Source organism: Suncus etruscus, chromosome 18 (assembly GCF_024139225.1).
Source record: "Suncus etruscus isolate mSunEtr1 chromosome 18, mSunEtr1.pri.cur, whole genome shotgun sequence".
In the NCBI taxonomy this organism is placed as follows: domain Eukaryota; kingdom Metazoa; phylum Chordata; class Mammalia; order Eulipotyphla; family Soricidae; genus Suncus; species Suncus etruscus.
The window spans coordinates 56218051-56235317 of NC_064865.1; the positions used below are offsets into that span (position 1 = coordinate 56218051).

The 17267-nt window shown below is 47.3% G+C and overlaps 3 protein-coding genes across 3 annotated transcripts in view; 2 read left to right on the forward strand and 1 right to left on the reverse strand.

Annotated features, from left to right (window-relative positions):
* The window catches only part of LOC125996117 (histone H2A type 1-B), a 949462-nt gene that overhangs the window by 276849 nt on the left and 655346 nt on the right, over positions 1-17267 (reverse strand). The gene's annotated exons all lie outside the window — the stretch shown is intronic.
* LOC125996127 (histone H2A type 1-C) overlaps positions 1-17267 on the forward strand; it is a 363461-nt gene that overhangs the window by 199100 nt on the left and 147094 nt on the right. The window lies entirely within an intron of this gene.
* LOC125996170 (butyrophilin subfamily 2 member A2-like) lies at positions 6282-16211 on the forward strand. Its single transcript, XM_049765117.1, has 8 exons — positions 6282-6438; positions 6868-6978; positions 8124-8471; positions 9563-9844; positions 12315-12491; positions 13009-13029; positions 13125-13151; positions 15211-16211. The coding sequence occupies exons 1-8, from the start codon at positions 6414-6416 to the stop codon at positions 15852-15854; spliced, it is 1635 nt and encodes a 544-aa protein (XP_049621074.1). The 5' UTR covers positions 6282-6413; the 3' UTR covers positions 15855-16211.

Below are 17267 nucleotides of genomic sequence, written 5' to 3' on the forward strand. Positions count from 1 at the left end.
AGGAATGGGATCTGAGAGAGTGGACAGGGAGGGGCTTTTTCTGATTTATCACCCCCTGCACCGACTGCCCTCAGGACTTCAGGTACCAGAACCTTCCACTGGCAGCATTTAGAGCTCTTCAGTGGCTCTTCAGCGCCTATTTTTGGGGCCTGTTTTGGGGCTTCTTTGAGGAGATTCTTCTAAGACCAGTTATTTGGAGCAAGAAGGAAGGAGACTTCCTGGCTTAGGATTGACTTCATTTCCCCCCTACTTAAAGACCCCTATCACCTTCAGAGATGACCCTTTCATGTCTCCCCTTCTTTCTACAGCTAGTGTGACTCTGGACCCAGACACCGCTCACTGTGAACTCTCCCTTTCTGAGGATCACAGAAGCGTGAAGCGGGATACCATCCCACTGAACTATCCTGAGAATCCTGGCCGGTTTATCTTTGAGCCTTGTGTGTTGGGCCAAGAGGCCTTCTCTTCCGGGAGATGTTATTGGGAGGTAGATGTCGGAGACAGGGCTTACTGGGAGCTGGGGGTCTGTGAGGAAAACGTGAAAAGAATGTGGGCGATCAAAGAGTCACCTCTAAATGGAGTCTGGTCCCTGGAAAGATATGTTGACAAATGCCATGCCCTCACCTCCCCTCGGACTCTGCTGCCCCTGAGTGACCCCCCGTGCAAAGTGGGGATCTTCTTGGACTATGAAGCAGGGGAAGTCTCCTTTTTTAGTGGGGTCGATGGGTCCCACATCTTCACCTTTCCCCAGGCTTCCTTCTCTGGACGACTCCGGCCTTTTTTTAGCCTCTGGTTCTATCACCCAACTCCTCTGACCATCTGCCACTGAGGCCATCAGTCTCCAGACTTGGTCTTAGTTGACCTTAAGGGGAGAACTGGGTAGTGGGGTTCAGAAATAGCTGCTCATGACAACTCCCGCAGAGCCCTTGAGGGAGGCTGAAGACCCTCTTGCTCTCAGAGGGACAGTTTCCTCTGTCTCCTTCCACTTCAGTACTGGATAGAGTGGAGATGATCGGTGATGTTCCTGGACTAATTTGTGTCAAGGGTTCAGAAAGGACAATGTCCTTTGAAGAGAAACTGCCTACTCTTGACATCTCAGTTGGAACTGGAAAAAGAAACTTCAAGAGAAAGGAAAGACAAGAAGTACTGAGGGAAAGACTAGCCTGAGAAGAGTGACCTCTGACCTGGATCCTTTTGAAATGTCTCAAGGAAAGAAAAGCTGGAAGCAGTGGGGCTTCTCTAAGGCCTGCAGATCTGCACTGGGCATTGCTGTTTTCACAGTCTTATCATACAAGGGTTTTATTCATTTCACCCACATACAATCCTGAAGAGAAAGCACTAGAGAAGGTGGAAATTCCTTCCGGTTTGGGCCTTGACTCTCAGTTGACAGTTTCAGTTGACAGTCTCACGTCTCACATGCATCACCAAGCCCAGGAAGCCAGACTTCTCTCATCAAGCAATTTCCGTAGTACACCTTTTTTGTTTTGTTTTGTTTTGTTTTGTTTTGATTTGTTTTTGGGCCACACCCGGTGACCTTCAGGGGTTACTCCTGGCTATGTGTTCAGAAATCGCTCCTGGCTTGGGGGACCATATGGGACACTGGGGAATCAAACCAAGGTCTGTCCTAGGTCAGCTGCTGCTTCACCATCACTCCGGCCCCTGTAGTACACTTGTTAACCACACTTTGACTCAATGGTTTTCAAGATTTCTTCTTCAGTTTATGGATTTCTCTACTTCTTTCCCTAAATTATTTGCTGCGTAGAGATATTTTAAAGCACTTTGAATTTTTTTTTTTTAATTTTGGTTCTTCCAAGTGCTCAGAAAATGCAGGAACACATTTCAGAAGTCAACCAACATGCCAGTGAGTTCATGCCAGGGCACAAGAATGCATGGTATGGGGCCGGGAAGGTGGCACTAGAGGTAAGGTGTCTGCCTTACAAGCGCTAGCCAAGGAACGGACCACGGTTCGATTCCCCGGCGTCCCATATGGTCCCCCCAAGCCAGGGGCGATTTCTGAGCACATAGCCAGGAGTAACCCCTGAGCGTCAAACGGGTGTGGCCCAAAAACCAAAAAAAAAAAAAAAAAAAAAAAAAAAAAAAAAAGAAGTTGAACATTTGGGGCCGGGCGGTGGCGCTGGAGGTAAGGTGCCTGCCTTACCTGCGCTAGCCTAGGAGACGGACCGCGGTTCGATCCCCCAGCGTCCCATATGGTCCCCCAAGCCAGGAGCGACTTCTGAGCGCATATAGCCAGGAGTAACCCCTGAGCGTCACCGGGTGTGGCCCAAAAACCAAAAAAAAAAAAAAAAAAAAAAAGAATGCATGGTGAGGCCATCCCAGTGATTGTTGGGGTCTCTAGGACTGTACCCAGTAGTACTCAGGACATTCAAAGGTGCCAGAGATTGAATCTAATATCTGACTTCTTAAGATATTTTCAGGTATTTAAATAGTTTTTTAAAGTATTTAAAATATTTTACTTCATTACACTAGAGTGCAAATTCTTTCTTTGTGCAAATACATTGTTTTATTCTCATGGATTGTGCATATTGTTCTACAAAGATTCCCTTTTTTAATATGACATTTTATGCACTTACCATTTATTATTCGTCATCAAAATGGCTTATTTTCTCCCAGTTACAAATTATGCTGCCCCAAATATTATTTTATAGAAATAATTCTGAAAAAAAATAAAGAAATAATTCTGCATAGTTCTGGTCACTTTTTTTCTTAAAGTTTTATTTATGGAGGGGCACATCTGTTTACTCCTGAGTTTGGGAGACCATATGAAGTACTGGGGATGGAAACTGGGTTGATCATATGCAAAACAAGAACCCTACCCATTATATTAACATGCCCACCCTAGTTCTGGTCATTTCCTTTTTTTTTTTTTTTTTTTGGTTTTTGATTTTTTTTTTGGGTCACACCTGGCAGCTCCTGGCTCCACGCTCAGAAATCGCTCCTGGCAGGCTCGGGGGACCATATGGGATGCTGGGATTTGAATCACCACCTTCTGCATGAAAGGCAAATGCTTTACCTCCATGCTATCTCTCCGGCCCCAGTTCTGGTCATTTCTATAAAACAAATTCTTAAATTGTCATTTGGTTAAGTTGTCACTCTGTTCACTACACATGCATTTCTACACATAGAGGCTGCTCCTTTTGTCTATTTTGGGAGGTTTGGGGAAAAGGTTGAGCCACACTTGGGTGTTCTCAGGGCTTACTGCTGGTTCAGTATTCAAGGGTCACTTCTGACAGTACAGAGAGGGTCCCTATGTGGTAATGGGGACCAAACTCTGGTCAGTTGCTTGCAAGGCAAGTGCTTTAACCAATCTTGGTACTATTTCTCCAGCCCTCAGACTTTTCCTAATTAGCAGTAGCTAATCAGGACACAATCCTGCGGAAGCGTAATACTCAGCAAAACTATTTCAAAAGTGAAAAAGATCAGTGCTTTAAAAAAAAAACAAACAACAGAAAGAAAAGAAATTTAAAAACCATAAAGTTCTCAAAGAAGTGATTTGCAAAACAATAGTACGACTGGTAGGGCTTTTGTCTTGCATGCAGCTGACCTGGGTTTAATCCCCAGGAACCTATAAGGCCTCCTAAGCCTGTCCCAAGTAAATACTGAACACAACTAGATGTGGGGGGGGGGAGGGGACGTGATTTGCAGTTAGACAATTTTGCAATTTTGTCTTCTTATCTTTTGAAATGTAATGCAATTGTATCACTTGACTCAGACCTTCAAAATTGTGTATCTTCTGCATTTTATTTGGGCTTTTTTTTTGGGGGGGGCATATCTTTTGATCCTCAGGAGTTACTCCTAGCTCTGAACTCAGGAATCACTTTGTTCTTTGTCTTGCTTGGTTTTGGTTTTTTTTTTTTTTTTTTTTGGGGGGGGGCACAGCCAGGGATGCTCAGGGGTTACTCCTAGCTAAGCGTTCAGAAATCGCTCCTGCCTCGAGAATCACTTTGGGAGGTGCACACAGGACAATATGGGATGCTGGGAATCAAAGCCAAATCAACTGCTTCCAAGGAAGTGCCTAACTGCTGTATTATCACTTTGGTTCATTTTCTGCATTTTGAATATTAAAAAAATACCAAGTGCACCACAATGAAAAGATAATTGTGGTGTACTTGAGATTATCTGCAAGGACAGATAATATTGAATTTCCATATTGACAATGGAACTACTGTCCAATGGACAGAAAATAAAATGTAGAAGAATTGAAATTATAAATAAAATGAAATTTGAAAAATAAACAAAATCAAAAATATTAGGGCTTGTTAAAAAATTTTTTTTTGTGGTTTTTGGGTCACACCCGGCAGTGCTCAGGGGTTATTCCTGGCTCCAGGCTCAGAAATTGCTCCTGGCAGGCACGGGAGGACCATATATGGGATGCCGGGATTCAAACCGATGACCTCCTGCATGAGAGGCAAACGCCTTACCTCCATGCTATCTCTCCGGCCCCAGGGCTTGTTAAAATTTTTCTTTTTCTAGTTTTTGGGTCACACGAGGTGGTTCTTGAACTCTATTCCAGGTTCTCCATCTTTTGAGGGTTTCACTCTGGATAATCAATAAAACCAGAATTCTAGAATGCAAAATACCCACTTCAGTTCTTTGAGCTATCTCCCTGACCCCCAAAATATTCTTTTTTTGGGGGGGCCACACCCGGCGATGCTCAGGGGTTACTCCTGACTGTCGGGGGACCATATGGGATACCGGCTGCTTGCAAGACAAACACCGCTGTGCTATCTCTCCGAGCCCCCAGGGGCCCCCAAAATATTCTTAACCTGGATGGCATTTCATTAGCATCAAGTCATCTGGTCATGGGGCATTCTCAAAATAAACCCAGTATGAGAGCTTAGGATTCGAGGGAGACATAAGCAGCTGCATTCAACCCTTGCACCATAAGTGGTAATCAATTATTTATCTGAAAACATCCCTGAACTTGGCTCAAAAGTCATCATCAGGCTTCTGAGCGCATTTTCCCCCTCATCTTTCCACAAACTGTTATTTAAAGAACAATTTGCACTGATAGTTTGTGTCCACACTCAGTATTTCTGGCACCAAAGCAAACTTAGATTAGGCTTCTATAGTGAGAAAAATTTGAGGAGGAATCAATGTCTCCCTACTTTTGCCAGAGAAAATGCAAGAGCAGAAGCCTATGCTTGATTCCCAGAGGACTTTCAGAATCCTTGGGGAACGTTTATTAAAAGATGGCAAGTGAGGGAAAGTGAGTCTGGCTGGCTCTGTACTGCACCAGCTACCATGGCTGTTTATGGATGAGAAGGGAAGACTAAAGTGGAGGGTGGGACACAGGGCCAAGAACAGATTGTAAAAGTGAGCAAGGAAGGCGTGTGATAAAAATCAAAGACTTAAAGGAGATTAATGAGCAGAATAATTTGGCACCTCTAATTCTTAGGAAGATCAACCCTCCCCTCTAAAAAACAAACAAACAAACAAACAAAACCTCAGTTTGCTTGTATTGCTTTTGGTGTGAAGGAAATAAAGGCAAGATCCTTAGGGCTGCTGCTCCATCCATCCTCATTTATTTCATGAATGAGCCGTGCTCCATTTCATGTTTGAGGGTGCTACTGCTATTACTGCCTGCTGCCTTCCAAAGAGTAAGTGCCCAGATGTCTGCGCACCAGAAAGCTACCCAGGCACCTGGTCTGGACTGCAGAGACAGGTCAACGTGATGAAAATATGAAAACAATGTGAGACGTGCTGTGTGTGTGATCTGTGTATGCTCTTGGCTCTTCACCAGATAGGGCAGCCATCAAGAAGTTTCTCTGAGCAGTTGAAGCTCAGCCAACGGTTGCAACAAAAGAAAAGAAAAGAATGTTTCCTGCAAGTTATCCTGACTCCCTTCTTGCACCAGCAGTATGCACAATCCCACCAGCCTGTTCTCATGGGTGCTGATTTGTGGCTCCCTTAGATGCACCGAATTCAGAGGTGTGCTTAAAGTGTGCAAGAGAAGCAACATCTCCAGGTAAAGCCGGAGATGAAATGAAGTGTCTGAGGCTCCAGAAATGCTCGGGAAGCTGCAGGGGGGAAGAGGACTGCGTGGGTCGGCTAGAAGCTGGACGGCCTCACCAACAGTTTGCTCCAGGTTATTCTGAAACTGGGTCGGGGTTTTCTACCTAGCAACTGATGAGTCATCGAGTGCAGCGCTTCCATTGGCTGGCTCGTCCTGCGCCGACCAATCCTGGGCGCTCAGTCATTCATTGGAAATCTGGGGACTTGGGAGGTCAGAGGGCACCGACCCGCAGTCCTGCACCAGTGGGACTTCATGGGAGGCGAGGGGGAGCTTGGGCTCCCCGTTCGGGACTGGGGGGTCTCTGGCTGCGTCTGCAAGGTCCAGAGCGGTGGGGCAACAGGCTGCTCTGCAGGGGAGCGTTGGAGCCCGGCTGGAAGCAGGGATGAGGCTGAAGTTGATCCCAGGAGGTAGGAGAGGGGGTGAGGGTGGGCTGAGCTGCAGTTCCAGGACTCGGGGTGGGGGGCAAGTAGGGGCGACCCCTGCGGAAAGTGGGGTCCTCTGGAACGAGGTTCTGCGGGGGTAGGGGAGCACCGCTTATTGGTGGGGAGGAGGGAGGCGATGGAAAAAGATCAGGTGACAACCCGGGGAAACTCAAGTCGCCCCTGAGAACTGAGCCCAGGAGGGTGGAAAAGGGCCTCCCCGAAGTCCAGGAGCGTGTGGCTGGCTCATTTCCTTTAGGGGTGAATGGATCCGTGGGTCTGGGATCCCCAGACCAGGAGAGAAGCATGCTGACCAATGCAAAAGTTATGGTGCTGATAGTAGTAGGTTGGCCTATATCAGAAGGAGGGAGGGTGCCACCTCTCCTTAATTTGTCCCCCCCCCACTTCTGCCCCTAGGACTGCTGGCGAACCCTGCTCCGGTGCTGATGGAGCCCGCTGTTTCCCTGCCCTGCTGCCTGGTAGACTCTCTCCTCTTCCTTCTTCTCAGCTCCTTTGCACAGGTGTCAGGTAGGAGTGCATGCCCTCACTCCCCACAGCTTCTCAGAAACTCCTTCAGCCTACAGAGCTGGAGAGCCAAAAAGTACATTAAAGGGGTTTCACCCTTTCCTTCTGCACATGTGCATTGAGAGATACAAAAGCTGTTCAAAAGACATGACAGTGTGGGCCACAAAGTGACGCATGGCTGCAATTCTCAATATTTGCTTAGTTGCATTTAAAAAAAAAAAAAGGAAAAAGAAGTCACAGAAATACATTTTTATTCTCTTTATTTTGGTTTTTGGGCCCATACCCAGCAGTGCTTAGGGTTTACTCCTGGCTCTGTACTCAGGAATCATTCCTGGAGGTGCCAAGGATTGAACCCTGGTCGGCCACTGGTAGGCAAGCGACTTCCTGCTGTAATATCTCTTTTTTGTCTCCAGAAGTAAATGTTAATCATATATTTTGTTTAACCTCTAAAAACTATTATTTGTACCTTTACTCAGTGGAAAATGATGCCAGCTAAACATTTAACCTTTTGTTTATTCCCCCACCAAAATTCAAATATGTGTATGGAGGCCAGAAAAATAGTTCTGTGAGTAAGTTGCAAATGACCAACCCAGGTTCTGCTCCCTGAGCACAGCTGGTGGTCTCGGTCTGTCTGTCTGTCTGTCTGTCTGTCTGTCTGTCTGTCTGTCTGTCTGTCTCTCTCTCTCTCTCTCTCTCTCTCTCTCTCACACACACACACACACACACACACACATGAAATTTTTATGTGTGCATTTTTCCATTTGTACCACATGTTAATTGGAAATAGTTAGTGGCCACCAAATTGGATGGCTCAAGTTTATTGCCCCCCTCCAGGTCCTGTACTAGTTTGGGGAAGCCACAACAATCTCTGAAATCATAAAGTCTTTTGGAGGGCTCAGTGTGGGGGCTCAGTGTTCCCTTCTAGAAATATCATCAGCCCCCAAAGTTTCAACATCAACAACCTCAATAACTTACCAAGCATCTTTCCTGCTTGATGCCAACCACTCACAGCTGCCGGTCCCTGAACACTCAGCCCACAAATCCCTGTGGCCTTAGGACGACTGTGTGAGTCTCTGGAAAGAGCCACTTGCTTTCCCTGATATTTGGTGGCTGATGCCCTCATCTGATTCTTCCACTTTGTTGAACAGCCCAGTTTACAGTGGTGGGACCCGAGGATCCAATCCTGGTCCTGGTAGGAGAAAACGTCACTCTGAGCTGCCACTTGGTCCCGGAAAGAAACGCGCAGGACATGGAGGTGCGCTGGATCCGCTCTCAGCTCTCCCCCGCAGTGCTGGTGTATAAGGGTGGGCAGGAGCGGCCTGAGGAGCAGCTGGCAGAGTACCAAGGGCGAACCACCTTTGTGAGCGAAGACATCCAGCGGGGCATCGTGGCACTGGTCATACACAATGTCACCGCCCACGAGAACGGCCTGTACCGCTGTTATTTCCAAGAAGGCAGGTCCTATGAGGAGGCCGTCATGCGTGTGATTGTGGCAGGTGTGTTGTGCCATTTGGGGACAGCTTTGTGGCCCATCATAATGAGCCCATCATAACTTCAGGCCCATCATAATGAGCCCTTTATAACTTTAGGCTCATCATAAATGAGCACATTTCTGCCCAGATCCCCCCTTTAACATATAATTATTAGGGGCCAGAGTGATAGTACAATGGGGAGGGCATTTGCCTTGAATGCAGCCTGCCTAGGTTCTATCCCCGGCATCCCATATGGCTCCCTGAGCACCGCCTGAATTGACCCTTGAGTTCAGAGCCAGGAGTAATCCCCAAATGCTGCTGGGTGTGGCAAAAAATTTAATAAAAAGTATCTTTTGGGTGCCGGAGATATAGCATGGAGGTAAGGCTTTTGCCTTTCATGCAGAAGGTCATTGGTTTGAATCCCGGCGTCCCATATGCCCCCCCCCCCCCCCCCCCCGTGCCTGCCAGGAGCAATTTCTGAGCATGGAGCCAGGAGTAACCCCTGAGCACTGCCGGGTGTGACCCCCCCCCCAAATATCTTTTGAGGAGTGGGGGTCCACACCCGGTGATGCTCAGGAGTTACTCCTGGCTCTGAGCTCAGAAATCATCCCTGTCAGGCTCAGGGGACCATATGGGATGCCAGAAATCAAACCACCATTGGTCCTTAGTGGGCTGTGTGCAAGACAAACGCCTTACCGCTGTGCTCTCTGCACCCCCCCAAAAAAAAAGTATCTTAAGATTCTGACAACTAAACAGATTTGTGTCTTTTGGTTGTTAACCTAGAACTTTAGGGAACCAAGGCAACTCTCTCTCCCCTTGCCTTGCCGCACCTTTATAAAATGGGCTCTTCTGGGCCCAGAGAGATAGCACAGGGTTTAAGGGATTTGCCTTGCATCCTAGCCAAGCAGAGTTCAAACTCCTAGTTCCTTGAGTACCTCCAGGGATCACTCCTGAGTAAAGAACCAGAAATAATCTCTGAGCTTAGCAGGTCTGGCCCAGTCTCTCCTCTCCTCTGTCCCCCTATTACCTCAGTACACAGAATGGCTTTTGCAAAATTCTGTGGTTCAGATACTATTGCTTTTCAAACTGAGCCATCAAGATCTTTGTACCCCTAGGCATGGGCTCGCCACCCCTCATTGAAATGAAGGAGCACGAAGATGGGGGCATCCGGCTGGAGTGCACGTCTGTAGGCTGGTACCCAGAGCCTCGAGCTGTATGGCGGGACCCCTATGGTGACCCGGTGCCTGCCCTGGAGGAGGCCTACACTGTGGATACCAATGGCCTCTTCACCGTCACTCTGTCTGTGATCATCAGAGACTGTGCCGTGCGGAACATGACCTGTTCGGTCAACAACACCCTTCTTGACCAGGAAAAGGAAAGTGTAATTTTTATTCCTGGTGAGTTTGAATGGAGCCTGGAGTGAAAATGGGGAGGAAGGCTGTGGGTGGAAGGGTCCCCGACTTGACTCAACTGAGCTGAAGCTTCTACTGTGTCACAGGGGAGATCAAGTATACTTGGCCCAGGGTCACAGACACCTGCACTGTTGAAAATCTACAAGCCCAACCTGCCACATCTGGTGGTTACCAAAATCCGTGAATGTCCAGAGTCCTTAGAGTCAACCTTGGCTTTGCCATCAAGAGTGCTGTGTCTGGATTCAGTGGATTCAACTCCCAGAGACATCCATGGGTGGTTCAATCCGTGACAATCTTTCCAGAATTAAATCCAGAATCCACATCTAGGAAAAAACTTTTACTCTAAGTGAAACTATGTAGTTCAAACCCATGTTCAAGGGATTAATTATAGCTTAAAACATGCTAGTAAGTGCCTATTCTCTGATAGTTTTTTTTTATCCTGTTGCAAGTTTTAGGCACTTAGAATATTCATGAAACATGGAGAGTGGAATGGAGTGGGTGACTCTTCACACCAGCTGGTTTCCTCTGAAGCCCTTTTTTTCCCCCATGGGATTTCCAAGGGATCAAATCTGACGCATTCTCTTTCCATAGAATTTTATCAATTCATTGACTAAATACTTAACAAACATCTAATAGATTCAAAGCACCATTATAAATGCCAAAGGCAAATGACTAAACAAAATGCACAAGCACTCCCGTTTTCATGAGGCTTAGAGTGTAGAACAGTCAGTGAAAGAGCTAAACTGAAGAGTGAGTAATGCCATGACAGATTAGCTTCAGAGTGTAGGCGCTGTAGAAATGATTTGGGAATGATAGGAAGAGCTTGGGGTCCAGAGTTGACATTATCAACACAGGGATTAGGGACAGACTTACTGAAAAGATGGGGAGGGGAGAGGGCCTGGGAGTAGGTGCAGCATATGCAAAAAGTCTGTGGAGGTGCATGTCTGTCTGCATGAGGTACAGTTTCAGGGGACTCCAAGAAGCAGGATGTCCAGAACAGCGAGAATGCAGGAAGAATGGAGAGGGTGAGTTCTGGGAGGCCCTGGGTCCATTCATAAGGGACATTGTGGGCCCCATTGGCTTTTAGTCTGAGACAAGGAACAAGGTTTGGAGCCAACCCCTTGGCTCAGGCAACTTAGCTAAGCATCTGGAGGTTTCCAGGAGGTAGCACTGGAGGCTGTGGTGTAGGGATTGCACCTAACTGGTGCACCCTATGTTTCTCTTCGTGTTTATTCCTGTATTATCCAGTGATATGGGGTATCTGGTGAAAAGAGTTGAAAAGATAAGATGGACAGACTACTGACTGATGGTCAATAGCAACTTTAGTAGGGCTGCCTTTGCTTTCTGTATTCTATTCTGAGGGTTGGTCATCATGAGGGTTGTAAAAGAATGGGAACAAAGCTATGGATGACTGCCTTCTACAAGGAGACGGAAGCCAGATTCTAACATAAGAAAACCAGATGTGGGCCCGGAGAGATAGCACAACGGTGTTTGTCTTGCAAGCAGCCGATCCAGGACCTAAGGTGGTTGGTTCGAATCCCGGTGTCCCATATGGTCCCCCGTGCCTGCCAGGAGCTATTTCTGAGCAGACAGCCAGGAGTAACCCCTGAGCACCGCCGGGTGTGGCCCCCCCCAAAAAAAAGAAAAGAAAAGAAAACCAGATGTGGGGCTAGAGCGATAGCACAGCAGGTCGGGTGTTTGCCTTGCATGCGGCCAACCTGGATTCAATTCCTGGCAACCAATGTTTTCCCTAGTGAAGAGCTAGGAATAAACATTTGGGTGTGGCCCAAAAACTATACAAAAGGAAATTATAAAAAAAACAAATATTGGGGCTGGAGTGATAGCACAGCATTAGGGTGTTTGCCTTGCATGTTGCCGACCCAGAATGAACCCAGGTTTGATCCCCGGTGCCCCCTGAGCCTGCCAGGAATGATTTCTGAGTGTAGAGTCAGGAGTAACCCCTGAGTACAGGCGGGTGTGCCCAAAAACAAAAAAAAATAAAATAAAATAAACAAACATTAGCATAAGACATGGCCTAATTGCAAAGATTATCTTGGGACCAATCAGCCTAATTGTCTTGACAATGATGGAATCCACATGTACACATGTGCTGGGCCCCTCTGCCATCCCGGCAGGCTGTCTTCAAGGCCCTTGCCTCAGTTTCTGGATCTTCTGGACCACTCTGGAATACTGGGCCTGAGTCATGCCTGGACCCCAACAATTCTGTTCTTTCTCTTTTCTCGTTCCTGTGCACCCCACACTTGGACAGTCTCTGTAAGATCAGCCAAGTAGACAAGGAAACTTTCTCTCCTTGGGTTCCTGAGGAAGAAGCAGAGAGCACTGCAGAGCTCCAAAGATGTGCTCTGTGAGGAGCCACTTCATCTTTATTTTTTTGAGCTGTTTTATCTTTAGCCTCAGTTCCTCTCTCATGGGGCTTCCCTGGCTCCCGTTTCAGAGCCCTTCGTGCCACCCAGGTCCTCTGCCTGGTTGCTGGTCCTGCTAGCCGCCCTGCCAGCTCTGCTGCTGCTGCTCCTCATCGCCTGCAGCATCTGCCTCATCAAGAAACTCCACCAGGAGAAAGAGATCCTGCCCATGGAAAAAGAGGAGGAAAGTGAAGAGATAGATAATGCAGGTAAGAGCTGGGGCAAGGGAGCAAATTATAGAGAAAGAAAGACAAAGCCAGGGCCAGAATGATAGCACAGCTGGGAGGGCACTTGACTTGCATGAGGCTGACCTGGGTTTGATCACCAGCATCCCATGTGGTCCCTCCCACCCAAGCACTGCCAAGAGTATCCTGAATACCGAGCCAGGAATAAGCCCTGAGAAAAATAAAAATTCAAGGCAAAGGAGGCCAGTGGACTGTCACACCAAGGGACACAGTTTGGAACAGCCAGAAACCCAGAAGCAATGGCCAGGATGTGACCCCTCCAATCCTAGTGACTATTCCTTTCCCTTCCACAGGGCAGTATTTTGTTGCACCAGAGCAAACCTAAACAAGGACTAAATGTCTTAGCCCCTGGCCAGTTGTCATTTTTGGTATTGAGACAGTTCCTTAGAAACAGGGCAGGGTGGTGGTGGACTTTATAAAAAAATGGCCGATACAAAGTCAAGTTCTCTTACTTCCTGATTCATTGTTGTTTCTACTACAGAGCAACTTCAAGAAGAGCTGCGTAAGTTGAGCATTTTCTGAATGACTCCAAGTATAATTCAGACCCTGCTTCATTGGCTATTTTCTGACTAAGGCCCCCTCTGTGTCCCATTGCAGGCTGGAGAAGATCTCTCTTAAACGCAGGTGAGTATCACATTCCCTCTGATGCAGAGATTTTCCTCACTGGCCATTCAAAATGATTAGATAAGGTGGAAAGGGAGTGCAAGGCTGGTTGGAAGTATATAGGGGTGTTCCAGGGAGTGTTTTTCTTTTGTTTGTTTGCTTTGGGGCTACACCTGGCAGTGCCCAGGGATTACTCCTGGCTCTGTGCCCAGAAATTATTCCTGGCAGGCTCTGGGGACCATATGGGATGCCAGGGATCCAACCTAGGTAAGCCTACAAACGACAAACGCCCTACCCACTTTGCTATCGCTCTAGCCCCCAGGGGGGTGGTTCCACCCATCCCTACCCCAGTAGAATCTTTCCCAGGGTAAATCTTTACTCTTTAATCAGGGAAACCCTGAGGCTCTTAGTGAACTGAACATCTGACTTTATAGCAGCCTTTCATTTTCAGAATAATTTAATCCATGAGCACCACCAGGTCTGCTACACATCACAACCTCTCCCAAAGGTTAAATTTTAGTGGTTATTGCTCTTTAGATCTTAGATTGATTTGAGCGAAAAAATACTTTCTTAAGTGATTATAACCTGGGAGATGGTCCCTTGATGGCGAACCTATGGCACACGTGCCCGCGGTTGCACGCGAAGGTCTTGCAGCTGGCACATGGGAAGGGGTCCGCAATTAAGATATGCGGTGCAATGGGAGGCTAGTGTGCTGGTGTCTGCTTTGCAGCTCACCTGGCAACAGGGCCGGACTGGCCATTGGGAGGACCGGGCATTGTACGGCAGTTTGGGCACTCGGGCTCAAAAAGATTAGCCATCACTGGTTAAGGGATTGTACAGTTTTCAGACTCTGTACAATTGAAGAGCTGTGTGCAGGGAAAGATAAATGGCTTCCCAAGTATGTCTTGATATGTCTAGCCAGGGGAGGGGGAATGCCCTTAACCTATAAGAACACGGATACTCCGCGTCTGTTTCGGAACATGAAGGGGTTTGAGCAAATGTCAGAGCTCAGAAGCCCATATAGCCTTTCCTCCAAAAAATGCACTTTCTAGCTGAAAATTTATCATGTTCTACTTCAAAGCACCAAGGAATCTTCACTGAGGCTCTACTGTAGCCCTCAGAACTTTCCTCTCTGAGGAAACTTCAGAATGGTCACCATCAGCCTTAGCAACGCTGAGTCAAAAGAATATTATTCCAACACAGTACAATGTAGTTTGAGTAGTAATACGTGTAGGGGGAGTGGTCTACACAAGGTTGGTTCAGAAGCAGTGCCGGCTGCAAAGAGGTCAAAAGTGTATTCTAGAACTCAAGTTGTTGAAGCAAGTCTGGATGGAGATGGTCCTTTCACACACCTCTCACACCAGGTTGGTTTTGAGGACAGTTGTCTTCCCTTTTAATCCTTTAATTTTAAAGTGCTTTTTATTTGGTTGATTTGAGGGCCTCATCCAGCAGTGTTCAGGGATTACTCCTGACTCTGAGCTCAGAAACCACTCAGCGGACACTATGCAGTGGCCATGAATTGAAGGGAAGTCAGCTGCATGCAAGGCAATCACCTTAACCCCCATCCCTTTTCCTTAGCTCCTTCCTTTGTTCAAATTCTTGCGATGGTCCCCTTAATTAATTATTTCAGCCTATTGTCACTTGGTTCAATAGAGGCCAGGGAACCAATGAAGTGGCCCTTTATAATCAGACATTTAGAACGTGAAAAATTGGTTTTCATTACTATCTTGGGAAAGGAGGGACATAGGGCTTAAACCAAATCTGAGTGTTTCCAACTAAAAAGTCCCATGTGTTGAATACAACAAAAGATAGATTGAAAATGTTGAGAGAAAGTGGGAACCATTTACTTCAGCTCATTTGCTAAGCCTGCCCCCTCCCTCGAACCCCAGTTCTTTCCTCCCTAAGACTATTCTCCAGTCACACAAGGGAAGCCTGAGTAATTCTGATTGGAGATGTGGGATCTGGGATTAGGAGCCTTTGTGGAAAAGGTCACCCCACTGGCTTTCTGGGAGCCTCTGTGGGCAGTAGAATCACCCTTCCTCCAAAGACTCCAGGCCTAAATCTGAGACTTCCTCTGCAGCTGATGTAGTCCTGGACCCAGACACAGCTCATCCTGAGCTCTTCCTGTCAGAGGACCGGAGAAGCGTGAGGCGGGGACCCACCAGGCAGAGTGTGCCTGACAACCCAGAACGATTTGACTGTAGGCCTTGTGTCTTGGGTCAGGAGAGTTTCTCCTCGGGGAAGCATTTCTGGGAGGTGGAGGTTGAAAATGTGATGGTATGGGCTGTGGGGGTTTGTCAAGACAGTGTTGACAGGAAAGGAGAGGCTCTCCTGGTTCCTCAGAATGGCTTCTGGACCCTGGAGATGTTTGGAAGCCAGTATCGGGTGCTCAACAACCCTGAGAAGATCCTCCCGCTGAGAGAGCGTCTCCGCAGGGTTGCCATCTTCCTGGACTACGAATCTGGAGACATCTCCTTCTACAACATGCGGGACAGATCACACCTCTATACTTGTCCCCGGTCCCCCTTCTCTGGGCCCCTGAGACCCTTCTTCAGGCTGGGCTCTGATGATAGTCCCCTCTTCATCTGTCCAGCCTTGACTGGGGCCCAGGGCATCACCGTGCCTGAAGCTGGCTTGATCCTTCATCGAACTGGGACTCAGCACTACCAGCAGGCCCAGTTCCTCAACCCCAATGCCCCATTCTTCAGTCTGAGAGCCCCTTAGAGTCTCCCCAACAATAGCACAGCACCCCTGGAGAACACTGACCCTCTACTCTGGTCATATCAGAGCCCCTCCTCCAAAAAACCCCTGTGTGGGCTCCAGGCCCCCCTCATTAAGCTGGTGTCTGAGTCTCTCATTTGCATGATCCTGGGTCAGGAGATGGACCCAGGAGCACATTAGTGCTGCCAGCCAAGAGGAAAGTGTGAGAAGTGCCAGGGAGGTGAAAACCTGCTGCTTCCACATCAGACACTCAACCTGATACTTGGGGTGACATCAGACACTGAGAACAACAGTACACACAGGGATGGAAGGAGGGGGAGGGTGTTGGGATAATTACAACGGAGCTCAGAGATAGAAGCTTCTGGGAGGGACAAGACTATGGGCAGAGCTGAGCACCCAGGGGCTCAGGGGTCCTGGGAGGTGAGGCTCTGTTTCCACCCCCACCCCAGGATTTGCAACCTCCTCCCCAGGTGAGCTTCCAGACCTCATGGTGAGCCTGAGAAAGAGAAAGGTCAGGAGCATATCTGGAGCTGCTGTGGGCCTTAGGGTCCTATAATCAGTCAAGCCAAAACTCAGTTTGTGAGCCTCCAGTTGGGTCAAGCAGAGTCTATGAGTTCTCAAGACAAGTGGATTCCACAAACTTTGGGGGAACAAGAACAACAGTTTGCAGCTTTGGGGGGTTCAGCTCAGGGTACCCTTAAACACAAGTATTCTGAGGATCCCAGAGACCTTTATTCCTTTGGGCTATACCTGTCAGTATTTTATGGAATCACAGACTAAAAAGGGAGACATTTGAGATTTTTTTTATTAATGTATATTAAAATCAAAACAAGATGAATGATAGTTGATCTATTTATAAAATATGTTTTATGACAAAGTACTATTGTTTTTAAATGCAAAATAAATTTTGTGGAGAAAACTTTAGCATTTTTGTAGATCTAATGTCTAGGTTACCAGAAGATGATGTCTGGCGTCTGGCCCCTCAGTTCTAAATCTGTGGTGTCACTGGTTATGTGACCTCTGGAAACTGTCATTGTCATGGCCTAAGCACTTGCTTTGCATAGATGAGCTCCAGATGTGGTTCTTGAACACTGAGCTTGGAGAAACTCCTGAGCATTTCTAGGTGTGACCCAAAACCAAAAAGAAAAAGAAAAGGAAATATCCTGTACACTAGTAAATGATGCAAAACCTCAAAGTAATATTGAGGGCCATGGTTAGAGGGAGAGTTCAGGAGTTACTTCTGTGTTCTCAGGGGTCACTCCAGGACCTTTCACATGGAAAATACCCATATTAACCACTCCCCAGGCTTAATGTATTGTTATCAGTATTATTATTGAAATAATAGCATCCTTGCAGACTCATTTAACATTAAATAGAGAGGCCAGAGAGATAGCGCAGCAGTAGGGCATTTGCCTT

Bases quoted from the DNA above. Each gene is read 5' to 3' on its own strand.
- LOC125996170 (XM_049765117.1), top strand. From the start codon at position 6,414: ATGAGGCTGAAGTTGATCCCAGGAG. The intron at 6,979-8,123 runs GTAGGAGTGCAT...TTTGTTGAACAG, and splicing joins CTCCTTTGCACAGGTGTCAG to CCCAGTTTACAGTGGTGGGA. The intron at 8,472-9,562 runs GTGTGTTGTGCC...TTGTACCCCTAG, and splicing joins CATGCGTGTGATTGTGGCAG to GCATGGGCTCGCCACCCCTC.